General features: G+C 45.6%; 1 protein-coding gene across 1 annotated transcript in view; it reads right to left on the bottom strand.

Moving 5' to 3' along the window:
- LIFR (LIF receptor subunit alpha) overlaps nt 1–15,884 on the bottom strand; it is a 57,023-nt gene that overhangs the window by 28,936 nt on the left and 12,203 nt on the right. The window contains exons 4-10 of the mRNA XM_056849061.1: nt 14,270–14,447; nt 12,772–13,050; nt 11,832–11,964; nt 10,016–10,179; nt 5,811–5,956; nt 3,302–3,470; nt 1,167–1,237 (exon numbers count right to left, since the gene is read on the bottom strand). Of these exons, the coding sequence (XP_056705039.1) occupies nt 1,167–1,237; nt 3,302–3,470; nt 5,811–5,956; nt 10,016–10,179; nt 11,832–11,964; nt 12,772–13,050; nt 14,270–14,447 (1,140 nt within the window). The remainder of the gene's footprint in view (nt 1–1,166; nt 1,238–3,301; nt 3,471–5,810; nt 5,957–10,015; nt 10,180–11,831; nt 11,965–12,771; nt 13,051–14,269; nt 14,448–15,884) is intronic.

Raw genomic sequence — 15,884 nt, 5'->3', positions numbered from 1 at the left:
TCCCACAGGTTCAAAAAAGTTGTGGGCCCTGGTCTAACATGCCTATTTGCAGCCCTTCTCCTCAGACAGAACCTCTTCAAAAGTAGCAGACTGGCAACTTTCAGGGCTTCACACGGACATTGTGCATTTGATAGCATGGCTAGCTAGGGTTGCCAACCTCCAGGTAGTAGCTAGCGATCTCCTGCTATTACAGCTGATCTCCAGCAGAGATCAGTTCATCTGGAGAAAATGGCTGCTTTGGCTACTGGACTCTATGGCATTGAAGTGTCCCCCCCTCCCCAAACCCTGCCCTCCTCAGGCTCCACCCCAAAAACCTCCCGCCGGCGGCGAAGAGGGACCTGGAAACCCTATCCAGAGAGCAGCCTGGTCAGGCATTTGTTGGGCCACATGGCCAGCAAGGGGCCCCATGAAACACTGGACTGTGATGCTCTCTGGAAACAGCCATGAGAAGCACAATGTGTCTCTGCTGAAAGGGTTTTAAGCTGCCAGGCCCTTTAAGCAACCACCTGCTCCAGAAGAGCTGCTAGTTTCCCTCAGTCTGGAGCAACTGAGAAGACTGCAAACAGCCCAAGAGAGTTCTCAGTTTCTCCTCCTCACCTCCTGCAGTTTAAAGGGGGGGGGGGGGAAACAGCTTAGGGCCCTTGCTTTGGGGAAGTGGTTTTCCTTAACATTATAATTCTCGTCTAAACACTTATTTGCATGGGAGAAATTAAAGGGGTATTCTTAGAAATACAATGAGCATGGGACTCCAGGTAGCCTCTGAAGGTCTTTCAGCACAGGGGTGATATGATGACCCAGTCCATAGGCTGATTCTCCACCCCACATACAACAAAATGGTTTTGGAAGAGAGCTACCATGTGGTAACCCCACATATAACCAGCTGGTCTTGAAAAAGAGCTACCATGTGGTAACCCCACATATAATGAACTGGTCGTGGAAGAGAGCTACCATGTGGTAACGGCTACCATGTGGTATTTTATTCAGAACACTGTAACTTCTCATCTTATCACAAAACCATTCGTGCACAAATGCAGAGAGGAGAAACGTCTCCTCATCAGAGGAGCGTGGATTGTCTGTGTTGGCTCAGTGATTTACAAACAACCAGCATTACATCCAGAAACAAGAAGGATCTTACAAACAATTTAAGCGAACAGTTAAACGGATACCTTCCAAAAGATGTTTACAGTTTCTCCATCAGGACTCCTCTCCCGCCAAACATCTGGTCCTTTCGCCGGAGCTAGGGAAGGACAGTTTTAATTACATAAAATAAATTATGGCTTGTTATCAGCTGACACCAAGGCAGTCCCTTTAGGCCAGACAATCTGTTTGTGACAACAGCCTGTACTCACACCATGAATTTCTTCCCTACAGATTGCTTCCCACAGCCTCGCGTTTCTCGAAAAGAGGAGCATCTAATAAATGTCTGTTTGAGAAGTCAAAGCCAGCTTTGCCAGGTCCCTCTGCCACCAGCGGAAGGTTTTTGGGGCGGAGCCTGAGGCGGGGAGGGACTTCAATGCCATAGAGTTCAATTACCAATGCAGCCATTTTCTTCAGGTGAACTGATCTCTATTGGCTGGAGATCAATTGTAATAGCAGGAGATCGCCAGCTAGTACCTGGAGGTTGGCAACCCTAATGGTATAGATGGATCTTGTCAGATCTCAGAAGCTAAGCTGGGTTGGTACTTGAATGGGAGACTTCCGTGGAAGATTCTGCAGAGGAAGGCAATGTCAAACTACTTCTGCTTAATCACTTGGCTTGAAAACCCTACAGGGTTGCCATAGGTTGGCTGTGACTTGATGCCCCTTTACACACACAAGAACTGATGCTTCCTCAGTTAGGATTCAGTGGAATAGGTGAAGTCTTGATCAGCTATTACTGTGTAAATAAAGTACATAAGACAGGGTTTGTGAATGGATGGATGTGTGCCTGTTTGTATAATACGATACAGGGGTCATGTGAAAAAAGGGGGGAATTGACAGAAAATGTATGCCGCATCTGTATACAACTTGCATGAAATTGTCACATTTGTCAAATAATTTTTTCAGCAGAATATGCTATTATCCTGCCCTGACCTGGATGGCCCAGGCTAGCCTGATCTCGTCAGATCTCAGAAGCTAAGCAGGGTCAGCCCTGGTTAGTATTTGGATGGGAGATCACCAAGGAATACCAGGGTTGCTATGCAGAGGAAGGCACTGGCAAAAACCACCTCTGTTAGCCTCTTGCCTTGAAAACCCCCATATGGGGTTGCCATAAGTCGGCTGCGACTTGACGGCACTTTACACACACACACACATACTATTATCCTATGCCACGGCAGTAAATTTATATACCAGTTTTAAGGAGGGGGGGATTCTTTTCAATGTATTTTATGAAACATGGTGTGTATTACTTTCAGTATGTACCCTGTGAAATGAATGAGGAAACAAACCTTCCCTATCTCCTGAGCAAATTGTGAATTATTTTCAAATATCATGATCACATGCTACTAGGTTGCTGTTTCCTTTGACAAAAAATGAAATCTTTCCCACATGTTACACATGTAAAGCATAATACATTTCCCAGGGCAGCTGAAAATTCAGTTTCAGATACTGGGAAGCTAAAACTGATAAAAAGAAGATACAAATTCAAGCGTATCTAAATTTGAGCGGCAGATTTATAATCTGCAGCTTCACAGTGCTCTGAATTGAGAGGAGCTTTCCCTAAGTAAGAATGTTTAGATCAGTGGTTCTCAACCTTTTTCCAACTGTGGCCCCCTTCTGACCCTGTTTCCTTCCTGTGGCCCCCCTGTCCTACCGGTAGAAAGGCAGCTATTTAAATGTTTTGTTTGTAAATAGCCAAGGAACAAAGAAGCATAAACAGCCACACAAAACGCACACATGCAGTTCTTATTGGGAAACTGAAATTTACAAAAAAATACCCCACAAAAAAGGAATGCAACAAGCTAATAAACAGTGTTCACGTACAAGGGAGAACAAAGCCTCTACCACCGTTGCACAAGGTTACAACGATACGAAAACCCACAGTTGCAAACGATGCATAGAAGTGCAATGAAGAAAGTCATGTGTTAGGCTTTCATGTGTTTCTGTTTTCTTCACTTCCCTCTGTGGGCCCCTAGTCTTGTGCCGTGGCCCCCCATTTACGCAATTTTCAACTGTGGCCCCCCTTGGAATATCCGGGGGGGGCATATGGCCCCAGGTTGAGAACCACTGGTTTAGATTACCTTCAAATTGCACTACTGGCTCAATCATGAAATTGGCCATGCCTGGATTTGGAAAACATCCCCTTGCTCATTAAACTTACGGGCTTCCAGAGTTGTGTAGTGTTTACTCTCGCTCCATCTGCTCCACTTCCAGAAGAAGGGCTCAGCAGCTGAACAACGAACTTGGAAGACATACTTTGTGTACGGACGCAATTTGTCCACAGAGACCGAGTAATCCGAACTTTCGGTACCGTTCAGCTGAACATTTCGCTGTTTGAAAAATAATTTCCAATGTCAAAGAGAGTCGGGGTGCTAGAAATAGTACTGGTGGCATCATATATTTGCGCATGCATATATTTGCAACATGCATGGCGCTATACGTGACCAAAAGCCTCCCCTAGGGTTGCCAGCTCTGGGTTGGGAAATACCTGGAGATTTGGGGGGGAGGGGCAGGGGAGGGATTCAACGGGGTATAATGCCATAGAGTCCACCTTCCAAAGTGGCCATTTTCTCCAGGTGAACTGATACAATCATAGAGCTGGAAGGGACCACCAGGGTCATCTAGTCCAACCCTCTGCACAGTGCAGGACCATTTGCAACTACCTCCCCCCCACCACACACACACAGTGACTCCTACTCCATGCCCAGAAGATGGCCAAGATGCCATCCCTCTCATGATGAGGTCATAGAATCAGCACTGCTGACAGATGGCCATCTAGCCTCTTGCTTAAAAACCTCCAGGGAAGGAGAGCCTACCACCTCCCGAGGAAGCCTGTTCCACTGTAGCCTGGAGATCTGTTGTAATAGCTGGAGATCTCCAGCCACCACCTAGAGGTTGGCAACCTTAGCCTCCCCCACACATTCTAACCCCACAAAGGAGCTTACAATCAAAACATTCCTTTCACACACAGTCAGAGAAGTGCATAAGCTAATTCCTTGTGATGATACCCACAGAGTTACAATGGTATGTCATAAATGGCAAAGCCACATAGGAAGGGCCAATTCAACAAGTCATTTCCACCTGACTGGTAACAAAGGAGGGAGAGGCTGTAGGCAGGCAAACCAAAATCCAAACACAACAAAAGCAACATCATACTTTTTTTTTAATTAGGACAACCAAAGTGACACAGAACAGTGTGCAAAAGGGTTCAAGTTCTAGAACTCTTTATCAGGCTGGATGTTACAAAACCTAAAGGGGTGAGGAACATAGATTTCCCAGGCTGCGATCTTAAGACCTTTTGTTGTCTGCATCCCCTGTTGAGTTTAGGATCATGAGATATCTAATGTTCTCCCCCACCCTTTTATATATATAAGAACGTAAGAAAGGCCATGCTGGATCAGACCAAGGTCCATCAAGTCCAGCAGTATGTTCACACAGTGGCCAACCAGGGGCCTCTAGGAAGCCCACAAACAAGACGACTGCAGCAGCACCATCCTGCCTGTGTTCCACAGCACCTCATAGAATAGCCATGCTCCTCTGATGCTGAGACAATAGGTATGCATCATGACTAGTATCCATTTTTACTAGTAGCCACGAATAGCCCTCTCCTCCATGAACATGTCCACTCCCCTCTTAAAGCCTTCCAAGGTGGCAGCCATCACCACATCCTGGGGCAGGGAGTTCCACAACTTAACTATGCGTTGTGAAAAAATACTTTTATCTGTTTTGAATCCCTCACCCTCCAGCTTCAGCAGATGACCCCACCTCCTAGTATTATGAGAGAGGGAGAAAAGCTTTTCCCTGTCCATTCTCTCCAAACCATGCATAATTTTACAGACCTCTATCATGTCTCCCCTTAACCACCTGCTTGCCAAGCTAAACAGCCCTGAGCATTTTAACCGCTCCTCATAGGGCAGTTGCTCTAGTGGGGAAAGTAACGTCCAGATAGAGAACTCAAAAGCTTGCACACTGTATTGTGACATTTTGGTTGGTCCTAATAAAAGGTATTGGGATGTGGAATGGTATAATATAGCCCAATCTCTTCAGTTCTCGGAGGTTAAGTTGGGTTGGTACTTGGGAAACCTCCAAGGAAGACTCTGCAGAGGAAGGCAATGACAAACCACCTCTGCTTAATCAATTGCCTTGAAAACCCCACCAGGGGTTGTTATAAGTTGGCTGCAACTTGACAGCACTTTACACACACAAAATAAAGGTATTATGTTGTTTTTGTTCTTGTGTTTGAAGCAGGAGCTAGAAGAAGAAGAAGACTTGGTTTTTATATGCTGACTTTCTTTACCACTTAAGGAAGAATCAAATCAGCTTACAATCACCTTCCCTTCCCCTCCCCACAACAGACACCCTGTGAGGTTGGTGGGGCTGAGAGTGTGTGACTAGCCCAAGATTACCCAATTGGCTTCATGTGTAGGAGTGGGGAAACCAACCCAGTTCACCAGATTAGCTTCCGCCGCTCATATGGAGGAGTGGGGAACCAAACCCGGTTCTCCAGATCAGAGTCCACTGCTCCAAACCACTGCTCTTAACCACTACACGCTGGCTTTCTACATCACACTGGTAGCTAGGTGGCTAATCTCTCTCTCTCTCTCTCTCTTTCTCACACACACACACACACACACACACACACACACCAGTTTAAAGGGAAAGGTACCTACCAAACCTTCTGTAGTTCCGCTACTGTTAATGCGAACCAGACACCGAAGCATAATGGGTTTCAAGTTGCCAGACAGACGCCAAGACAGTGTGACATGAGTTGGGTTATTGTTAATCACAGTTAAAGCTGTAGGGGTCTGTAGATGAACTGGAGGGGAAGAAAAAACAATGTATTTTTTTTTGTCAGATGCCTGTTGCTATTCTTTACTTAACACCAAAAATTTGCTAGGTAGACTCCAGTCCGCTACTTGCCGATTTCCAGTGGGCCCGCTAGCACCTGCTGGGCCTTTCCCTTTTCAAATGGGTGGAGGCCAGGTCTACCTGACCATCGGCAGTTAGTTGGCATCTCCCTCCCATTTGAAAGGGAAGAGACACGCCAACTAACAGCTGTTTCCCAGGCCAGCTTCCTCTCTCTCTCCCACCCCCACTCCTGAGCCTTCTCAAAACTCCCCAAATCCCAAGAGATGAATTTTTCATACTACCAGAATTCTGAGACTGTTTGGGGTCATTTCCTGAGCCAACCCAAAACAGCCAATTTCGGGAAAAATTTTGGCTCAGGTATACCTGAATGCACCCCCCTAGTTGGTTTTTAAATTTCTGCAGACCACCTGGAAACTGGTAGGGAGGCAGACTTTAAATCAGGGGTGTTGAACTCAATTGCTACGAGGGCCGGATATAACATAAATGTCACGTGGTCGGGCCATGCCTCGCCAGCCCAGATCGGGATGGGAGGGGGTGGCTGTCTCGGCTGGCCAGATAAGAGCTCTCAAGGGGCCGGATCCAGCCCGTGGGCCTTATGCTTCACACCCCTGCTTTAGATGCAGCAAGCAAATAAATCAATATATCCAAGCAAATTTGAACACATAATTTCTTATGTCATACAATTTATTTAGCAATGTTTGCTTTCTGGATTTTGCAGTTATGAGAGAGGAAAAGACATTGAATAGCCAATCTTATTTAGCCCTTATTTATTGTCTTATGTTAGCAGACGGTGTCTACAGAGAGAGCAAGAACTGAGTCCAGTGGCACCTTAAAGGCCTGAAAGTACTGTCCACACAATTTCAAGTGTATCTCTGTAGCCATAATAGCTAGAAACTTTTAAAAAAAGAGATAGCTTGGGATTCTCAGTAACCTGAATTCGATACTCACTATTACAACCTGCTATTTCCCCCTGGAAATTGTTCAGGAAAAACTATGGGAAAGATTTAAAGATGGGTAGAGGTGGCCACTGCAATGGCAAACCACCCCGTAAACAAAGTCTGCCTAGTAAACGTCGGGATATGACGTCACCTCATGGGTCAGGAATGACCTGGTGCTTGCACAGAGGACTACTTTTACCTTTAGAGGTGGCCACCAGAGAGGAGAAATCATCATGGTGAGAGGCTTGAAAGCTGGTGGCAGTGGGAAAGGGGATCAGTCATAGAATTGGAAGGGACCACCAGGGTCATCTAGTCCAACCCCCTGCACAATGCAGGAAATTCACAACTACCTTCTCCCCCCACACCTACTCCATGCCCAGAAGATGGCCAAGATGCCCTCCCTCTCTTCTTAAAAACCTCCAGGGAAGGAGAGCTTACCACCTTCCAAGAAAGCCTGTTCCATCGAGGAACCGCTCTAACTGTTAGAAAATTCTTCCTAATATCTAGATGATCGAGACCAAATGATTCTGTGCAGAGCAGAAGGAACAAGATAAGGGAAGATTCTAGAGGAATTATAGTCACAAACGGAAACAATTGGAACCAGGACTGCTGCAATTGATGATCAGAAGTTACCCTTTCCACGCCTGGGAGAGATTCAAAACAAGCTTCCTCTATTTCCATCCCCCTCTCAATGCATTATGGGAGAAAAGTAAACATGGCATCAGGCACTGCGTGGTTTCCTTTCCCTAGATTTAACAGCCACTGGCTACCCATCAACCACTACACACTTTAAAAAGGGGGAATGAAATTAAATTTTTCCTTGTTACTATAAAGAGAAAAGTTGCCACATCTCTCATGCAATTGACGGATCTATTTGACAGCAGACAACGCAGTACCCGCTTCTCAGAAAGGGTCTTTAGCCGTTTTATCCAGGGAGTGATGTATTTATTTCATGCAATATTATTTTGTGGACAAGCTAAAGCAATGTGGGCTAGGGAGTCTATTTGAAACAAGAGCCATGAGAATGAGATACTGGCTCTGACACCACTAAAGAAGCCTATCAGAGGAAGGACATGCAGCTAGGACATTTACACAGATAAACCATAATCCTTCTGGTTTTGTAAGTCAGGGGGCACAAAGACCAAGCCAACATTTGTGGCAGATATAAAAGCTCTCCGATCCACTGCCTTTCTCTTAGCCTGGGGATACTTGTTGAAGGGGGCTAACTAGGTCTTCCACCTGTGCCCCCAGACTACTGACATACAGCCACCCACCCACAGGGGGTAAGGCTCGGGGGGGGCAAGTGCAGACTGCCCCTCTCCTCGGCCCCTGCTGCCATCTGCTACCAAGCAAGACCACTCCACCCATCCAAGCTCATGCCCTGCCAGAAATGTTGTTAGTCTTTAAGGTGCTACTGGACTCTTGCTCTTTTATACTGCTATTGACAGACTAACATGACTACCCATCGTGATCTACATCCAAGCCTGTTCATTACAGAGGGGTCAAGCTTTATCCAAAGGAGAACACGATTTTGCGAAAACTGAAGGAGAACAACAAGTTCTGCATCAGAGTGCAGAGAAACCCTAAATATAGTAGAAGTAGTAGAAGTAGATAAGGTAAAAGTAAAAGGAGAAGGAGAAGAAGAAGAATCATAGAATCATAGAGTTGGAAGGGACCACCAGGATCATCTAGTCCAAATCCCTGCCCAATGTAGGAAATTAACAACTACCTCCCCCCCACATCCCCAGTGACCCCAGCCCTCCCCACCACCATGCAGGATCCCACTCTCGACAGATGGCCATCCAGCCTCTATTTAAAGACCTCCAAAGACAAGGACTCCACCACCCTCCGAGGCAGCGCATTGCACTGTCGAACAGCCCTCACCGTCAGAAAGTTCTTCCTAATGTTTAGGTGGAATCGCTTTTCTCTTAGTTTAAATCCATTACTCCGTGTCCTAGTCTCTGAAGCAACAGAGAACAAGCTAGTTCCCTCATCAACATGACATCCCTTCAAATATTTAAAAATGGCTATCATGTCTCCCCTCAACCTTCTCTTCTCCAAACTAAACAAGCCCAACTCCCTAAGACTCTCCCTCATAGGGCATGGATTCCAGACCTTTGACCATTCTGGTCGCCCTCCTCTGGACACGCTCCAACTTGTTAACATCCTTCTTAAATTGTGGAGCCCAAAACTGGACACAGTATTCCAAGTGAGGTCTGACCAATGCAGAATAGAGTGGTAGTATTACTTCCCTTGATCTAGACACAATACTCCTATTGATGCAGCCCAGAATTGCATTGGCCTTCTTAGCCGCCACATTTCACTGTTGACTCATGTTCAGTTTGTGGACCACTAAGACTCCCAGATCTCTTTCACATGTACTGTTGTCAAGCCAACTCTCTCCCATCCTGTACCTGTGCCTTATGTTGTTTCTGCCTAGGTGAAGTACCTTATACTTCTCCCTATTGAAATCCATTTTATTACTTATGGCCCAGCTCTCCAGTCTATCAAGGTCATTCTGAACTCTGACCCTATCCTCTGGGGTATTAACTACCCCTCTTAACTTGGTGTCATCTGCAAATTTGATTAGCATGCTCTCTGTCCCATCATCCAAGAAGTAGAGTTGGTTTTTATGTGCCAACTTTCTCTACCACTTAAGGAAGAATCAAAGCGGCTTACAATACCTTCCCTTCCCCTCCCCATAACAGACACCCTGTGAGGTACGAGGGGCTGAGAGAGCTCGAAGAGAACTGTGACTAGCCCAAGGTCACACAGCTGGCTTCATGTAGAGGAGTGGGGAAACCAACCCGGTTCACCAGACTAGCCTCCGCCGCTCATGTGGAGGAGTGGGGAATCAAACCCGGATCTCCAGATCAGAGTCCACCACTCCAAACTACTGCTCTTAACCAATACACCACGCTGGCTCTCCTATATAATTGGACTGCTTGAATTCTGAAACATTTAATGGTTGTTTTGACGGGGGAAAACTGATTTCTGAATGAACATTTCATCTTGTAGGTGCCCAAAAACAGACTAATTTTTGGTGCTGAATATAAAAAAAGTCTTACCTCTATAATTTATATCAATTGAAATAGAGGCTTCTGATTGACCCAGGGGATTGACGCCATGGACTGTAAAGTTATATATTCTCTGATTGTCAAGAACGGAAAAATTGCAGCGATAATATTCAGGATTTTCTTTTTCGTTATATGTAACGTTTTTCCCAGATATACTACAAGATTTAAAAACAAAAAGGTAAGAATTAACATTCAGTTCCCAACAATGAATTTCATGATAACTTTCTATTACCCACTCAAGGACAATATAATTAGAATATTTCAGAAATGGATTAAAGAAAATGAACATGTGTTCCATTTTTAAAAGTATAGCAAATCGGATATGATAAGAAGAGGAAGAAGAGTTGGTTTTTATATGCTGACTTTCTCTACCACTTAAGGCAAAATCAAACCGGCTTACAATTACATTCCCCTCCCCACAACAAACACCCTGTGAGGTAGGCAAGGCTTAGAGAGCTCTAAGAGAGCTGTGACTAGCCCAAGGTCATGCAGCTGGCTTCATGTGTAGGAGTGGGGGTTCCAACCCGGTTCACCAGATTCACGTCTGCCACTCATGTGGAGGAGTGGGAATCAAACCCGGTTTTCCAGATCAGAGTCCACCGTTCCAAACCACCGCTTTTAACCACTACACCACACTGGCTATGCTGGATCAGACCAAGGCCCATCAAGTCCAGCAGTGTATTCACACAGTGGCCAACCAGGTGCCTCTAGGAAGCCCACAAACAAGACAACTGCAGCAGCACCATCCTGCCTGTGTTCCACAGCACCTAATATAATAGGTCTTATAACCAGTCAGAAGACTACAATGATAGCCGCACATCTTTCCAGCTTTTCTGCTTCCCCAGCTGTCCTTTCCTCAGCCCAGGACAGTTTATTCCTAGGGCTGTGAGACTCATGTGGGATAAAAGCCACACAGGTCAGAAGAATAAAATCACCCCTTCCTGCCCCCTCCATGAGTGGTGTTTTTCCCACTGCAACCTCCTGACCCAGACGGCCATGGCACCATGCAAGTCCACAACCCTAGGAATAAACTTTCCTGGGGTTGGGAAAAAAAAACATGCCAGGGAGGAAGGAAAAGTCAGGAAAATTTGCAGCCTTTACACTGGACCCAACCCAATGAACTGAATAGAAAAGAACTAGAAGTCCCAGGTTCAATATAATGAAAGCCCTTACTAATGAAGAAGAAAAGTTGGTTTTTATATGCCAACTTTCTCTACCACTTAAGGAAGAATCAAACCAGCTTACAATCACCTTCACTTCCCCTCCGCACAACAGACACCGAGAAAGCTCTAAGAGAACTATCACTAGCCCAAGGTCACCCAGCTGGCTTCATGTGTAGGAGTGAGGAAACAAACCCGGTTCACCAGATTAGCGTCCGCAGCTCATGTAGAAACTGAAGACCTCACCCATTCTTCTTGCCAAGTATTTATCAATGGACTGCCTGAATATATGAAACATTCAGTGCCATGAACAACATAAAACCACTGTAACTGGGGTTTAGATTTCATGTTTACAGCTACAGTAGGTTCCCTGACAAACTATCAAAAAGGGGTACTTAATAACACAAGTCTCCAATAAGGATGACTGCAAAATCGCATCAGACTGGATTACACACACACACACACCCATAACCACTTCGGACCATTCATTAGATTGAACCAAGGTCCTCCGGTCTTCCAATGAGCCATCCAGCCAAGATCTTATCTCCCCAAGGCTTTGCAAAGACATTAGAAAGCACTGGGCCAGATCAGCTAATGTTATATTAAAATATATTACATTCGAGAATCTTATTCATAATCGTGATTACCTTTCAAATAAAGTATAGTTCGTTCTTCGCTGAGGGCTATACAAATTAGTTGGCCTTCCTCCTTTCCATTCACAAGTGATTTCCTTAAAATCTGATGTTTCACAGGTTAGGCTTTGTGGAATATCAGGGGGGTCTGCAGCAGCAAGAAAAGAAATGGTCCGGGCTATCATACACGTCAAACCTCAAGTCACAGACTTAAAGCTCAACTGTTGCCCTAAATGCGGATTTAGGAAGAATCTGGCGACAGCTCTGATTCTGCTTCTTAAGCTGAAAAATATATAGCATATTTACCTGTCTGATTCCTACATTTTAAACTGTATTTAGTGCTGCCCAACTCAAGAGTGCAAGAGCCCCGTGGCTCAGAGTGGTAAGCTGCAGTACTGCAGTCCAAGCTCTGCTCACGACCTGAGTTCGATCCCGACAGAAGTCGGTTTCTGGTAGCCGACTCAAGGTTGACTCAGCCTTCCATTCTTCTGAGGTTGGTGAAACGAGTACCCAGCTTGCTGGGGGTAAAGGGAAGATGACTGGGGAAGGCACTGGCAAATCACCTTGTAAAACAAAGTCTGCCTACGAAACGTTAGGATGTGACGTCACCCCATGGATCAGGAATGACCTGGTGCTTGCACAAGGTACCTTTACCTTTAACTCGAAGTGCAATAAGGAACCTTGGGAAAGACAGAGATACTCCGCTGCCTTGCGCTGGCAATCATATATGGCAGTGGGGGGGGGGGGGAGAGATACTCCAACATGGCAGACTATATATAGTATGACTGCAGGCTTTCCTTTGTTATATGCTCAACATATCCTTGGGGGTGGGGATCAGGTTCCATGCTGAAAGACCTAGTGCAATTTCCATCTCAAAGAAGAAAGGACCCAATTATTTACATTGCATCGAAGCAAAGAATTAAGACGAAAGCAATTTGCCCAGTGATGTACTTACAGCCTATAAAGACGGTGGTTCCAGTGACATCAATGGGATTTATGCTACACCATGCATTATCCCCAGATGTGATGCTCTTGTTAACATTGGGCACATAGATCACAACACTCCAGTTGGAGAGATGGACAGGCTCTGGGCTCTGGCCAGGTGGATAAGAGCCATACCCCATGCTGTCGAATTGCTGTCCTGTCTTCCACACGCAGCAGAAAGTCAGGTTGGAACCTACTTGTACCACTTCGTCCACAGGAAACACTTTAAGCACAGAGCCCGTATCTTGCCCTATAATGAAGAAGGGAAAGGATTGGGGTCAGCATAGGGGAACAGGAAACATCCACAGTTTATGATTATCCCCTCAGTTACCCAACCAAAGAGTCGCACATTTCATCTAGAAACTACATTCCAAGAATGCACAAGATCAACCCAAACTCTAAGTAACATTTCATTTTAAATTGCAAACACATTTTGTAATTCAAGACTAACAGGGGATCACCTCGAGAAGAAACTTTGCTCAGATGAATTTTGACTTTTGAATGCATCACTGGACACATGAAGCTGCCTTATACCGAATCAGACCCTTGCAGCGCCTCCTAACCTGTTTCCCCAAAGCTGAAAAGTCAAAACAAAAAAAGCCTTTTAAAGGCTTTTTAAATTTTAAATGGGGCTTTTTGCCCCATAGAGAAAAGGGAGGCTGCATCTGCTAAAAAGCAGGCACAGCCTTGCTCTTCTTGCCGCCGGCGTACCCCGGGTGAAAGGGAACAGGAGGCTGCCTAAAGGCAGCTCTTCCCCTCGCCCTGCCCCGGGAACACCTCCCGGGATGCCGGAACACCCCCCGCCCCCAAGATGCCAGCGTAGGCCTTTAAGCCAGTGGGATGCCAACAAAAGGCTCCGTCAGCGTCCCGGGGTGGTGCTGCCATGGCAGCGCCCACAGACCAGCATCCAGGCCTCCTCGCCAGCACTGGGGCCACTAACGGCGGCATAAATAGCTTGGACGCCAGTGCAGGGGCCCCTAACACTGGCGCAGCGCCTTCCTGGCCTCCTAAGGGCTTTTGCCCTTAAAGCTCAGGAATGCGCTATTGGTCCATCAAAGTCAGTACTGTCTACTCAGACCAGCAGGGTCTCAGGCAGGGGCCTTTCACATCACCTATTTGCCTGGTCCCTTTAACTGGAGATGCCGGGGATTGAACCTGGGACTGTTGAGGTTTGTGGCATCTCTAATAACATGCATGTGAGATGAGCCTCACTGGGATCAAATCTCCTGGAATCTGAACAAACAGAAACACTTAACAAAATCTATGGAGAGGCAACGTCTATGCAAGCGAATGTTTTGTTCTGCCACTCGCCAGCACAAATCCAGCGATGATTTAGGTATTCCTCTCAATACCTGGCTCTAAAGCAAATGACTCAGGTGTGCTGCATTCTGCAGTCAAACACAACCGTAAATTTACTTTGCCGTAGTCTTCACTTGTTGAGTAGCCGTCACACGACAGCATCACTTTACCTGGTATCTTGGCAAGCGAACTCCACTCACTCCATGATGTGGTCCCTGGAAAGTCTTTCAAGTGATGGTAGCAGCGAATCTGGACATAATGAGTGGTGCATTCCAAAGGTATGTCTGATGTCCAGCTCCAGTGGAGGATGGTCATTTTATTAGCAGTTAATTTTGAATGATAGGTTTCCTACAAATGCAAAAGGAATGTTACAGACAACTTCATTCAAATCTATACTTTTGGCCTTCTTATAGATACAACCGAAGGAATTACACTCTCCTGTAAATTGTAATTGTGTAGCAGTGGTGGAATGTCCTTTGGTAAGTACGGGCATACTTCTTTGCATGATGGTTCCATACAGCGTGAATTAATGGTCCAGTTCTGAGTTTCAGTTGTCTGTTGTTTCCCCCAAAAGACTCATCAACAAAAAGGGAAGTAAACAAGCCTGCATGTTCAATTGCCTGCATGTTCAATTGCCAGGGCCGATCAGTCACATGAACACATGAAGCTGCCTTGAACTGAATCAGACCCTTGGACCCTTGGTCCATCCAAGTCAGTATTGTCTACTCAGACTGGCAGTGGCTCTCCAGGGTCTCGGGCAGGGGTCTTTCACATCATCTCCTTGCCTAGTCCCTTTAACTGGAGATGCTGGGGATTGAACCTGGGACCTTCTGCATGCCAAGCAGAGGCTCTACCACTGAGCCATAGCCCACAGTTTGCAAGCTGTGGTTGCAATTATCATGTCTTCCAATACAGTGCTAGTGCCACCCTGAGGAGGATTTATTTCTTTACCATTATTATTCACAGTGGCCCTTTTTGACAGAGTAAAGCTGGATTACAAAACATGATAAAGACCATTTAGCAGTATGCAGCTTACAAAATATAATACGATATGATAAAGACACTTCAGCTGAACAGCAAAGATTTCTGATAGACAAAACAATGCAGTGGGGTTACGACTGAAGAAACTGGAAAACTATGCAAGACAACAAAAAAGGGTCTAAAATGGAAAAACTGCTTGCAGTTTGACATCCCATACAGAAGACAGGGTTATATGGGGAGAAGAGAGTCAAGTGCAGTTTAGAGTGTGATAAGTACTCTAAACGCTGCAATATGCTGTGATCCTATCCCTTATAGAAGCAATCTCCTGAGCTGGTCCATTACGCTGTAATTCTGATCTCTTTAAGAGAATGTCCTGCTGAAATTTTTCTGTTTTGCTAATTCTGAGAAAGGACAGAAGCATTCGAGCCTTCCTGATAGACTCGGGTAAGGCTGTTCTATAACATGGGAGCCACCACAGAGAACGTGTGTGGGACAAGGGACGTAGAAGGATGTAACTGCTTAGGACTGCACTCTAAAGATACTATTCCATGCACTGAGTTATGAAGGAATAACACTACAATAAAGACTGCAGAGGACGTATCTGACCCACAATGATGGACACACTTCAAAATAATTATAAAAACTTCCAAATAAAATGCTGTTGACTTATGGGACCTTCAACAGCAAGGTCTCCTACTTATGGGTCATTTTGCAGGAAGAGGCAATGGCAAACCACCTCTGTTAGTCTCTTGCCTTGAAAACCCTACTGTGTTGCCTTAAGTTGACTGTGACTTGACGGCACTT

Source organism: Euleptes europaea, chromosome 4, assembly GCF_029931775.1.
Source record: "Euleptes europaea isolate rEulEur1 chromosome 4, rEulEur1.hap1, whole genome shotgun sequence".
In the NCBI taxonomy this organism is placed as follows: Eukaryota; Metazoa; Chordata; class Lepidosauria; order Squamata; family Sphaerodactylidae; genus Euleptes; species Euleptes europaea.
This window is presented reverse-complemented; position numbering and strand designations above follow the sequence as displayed.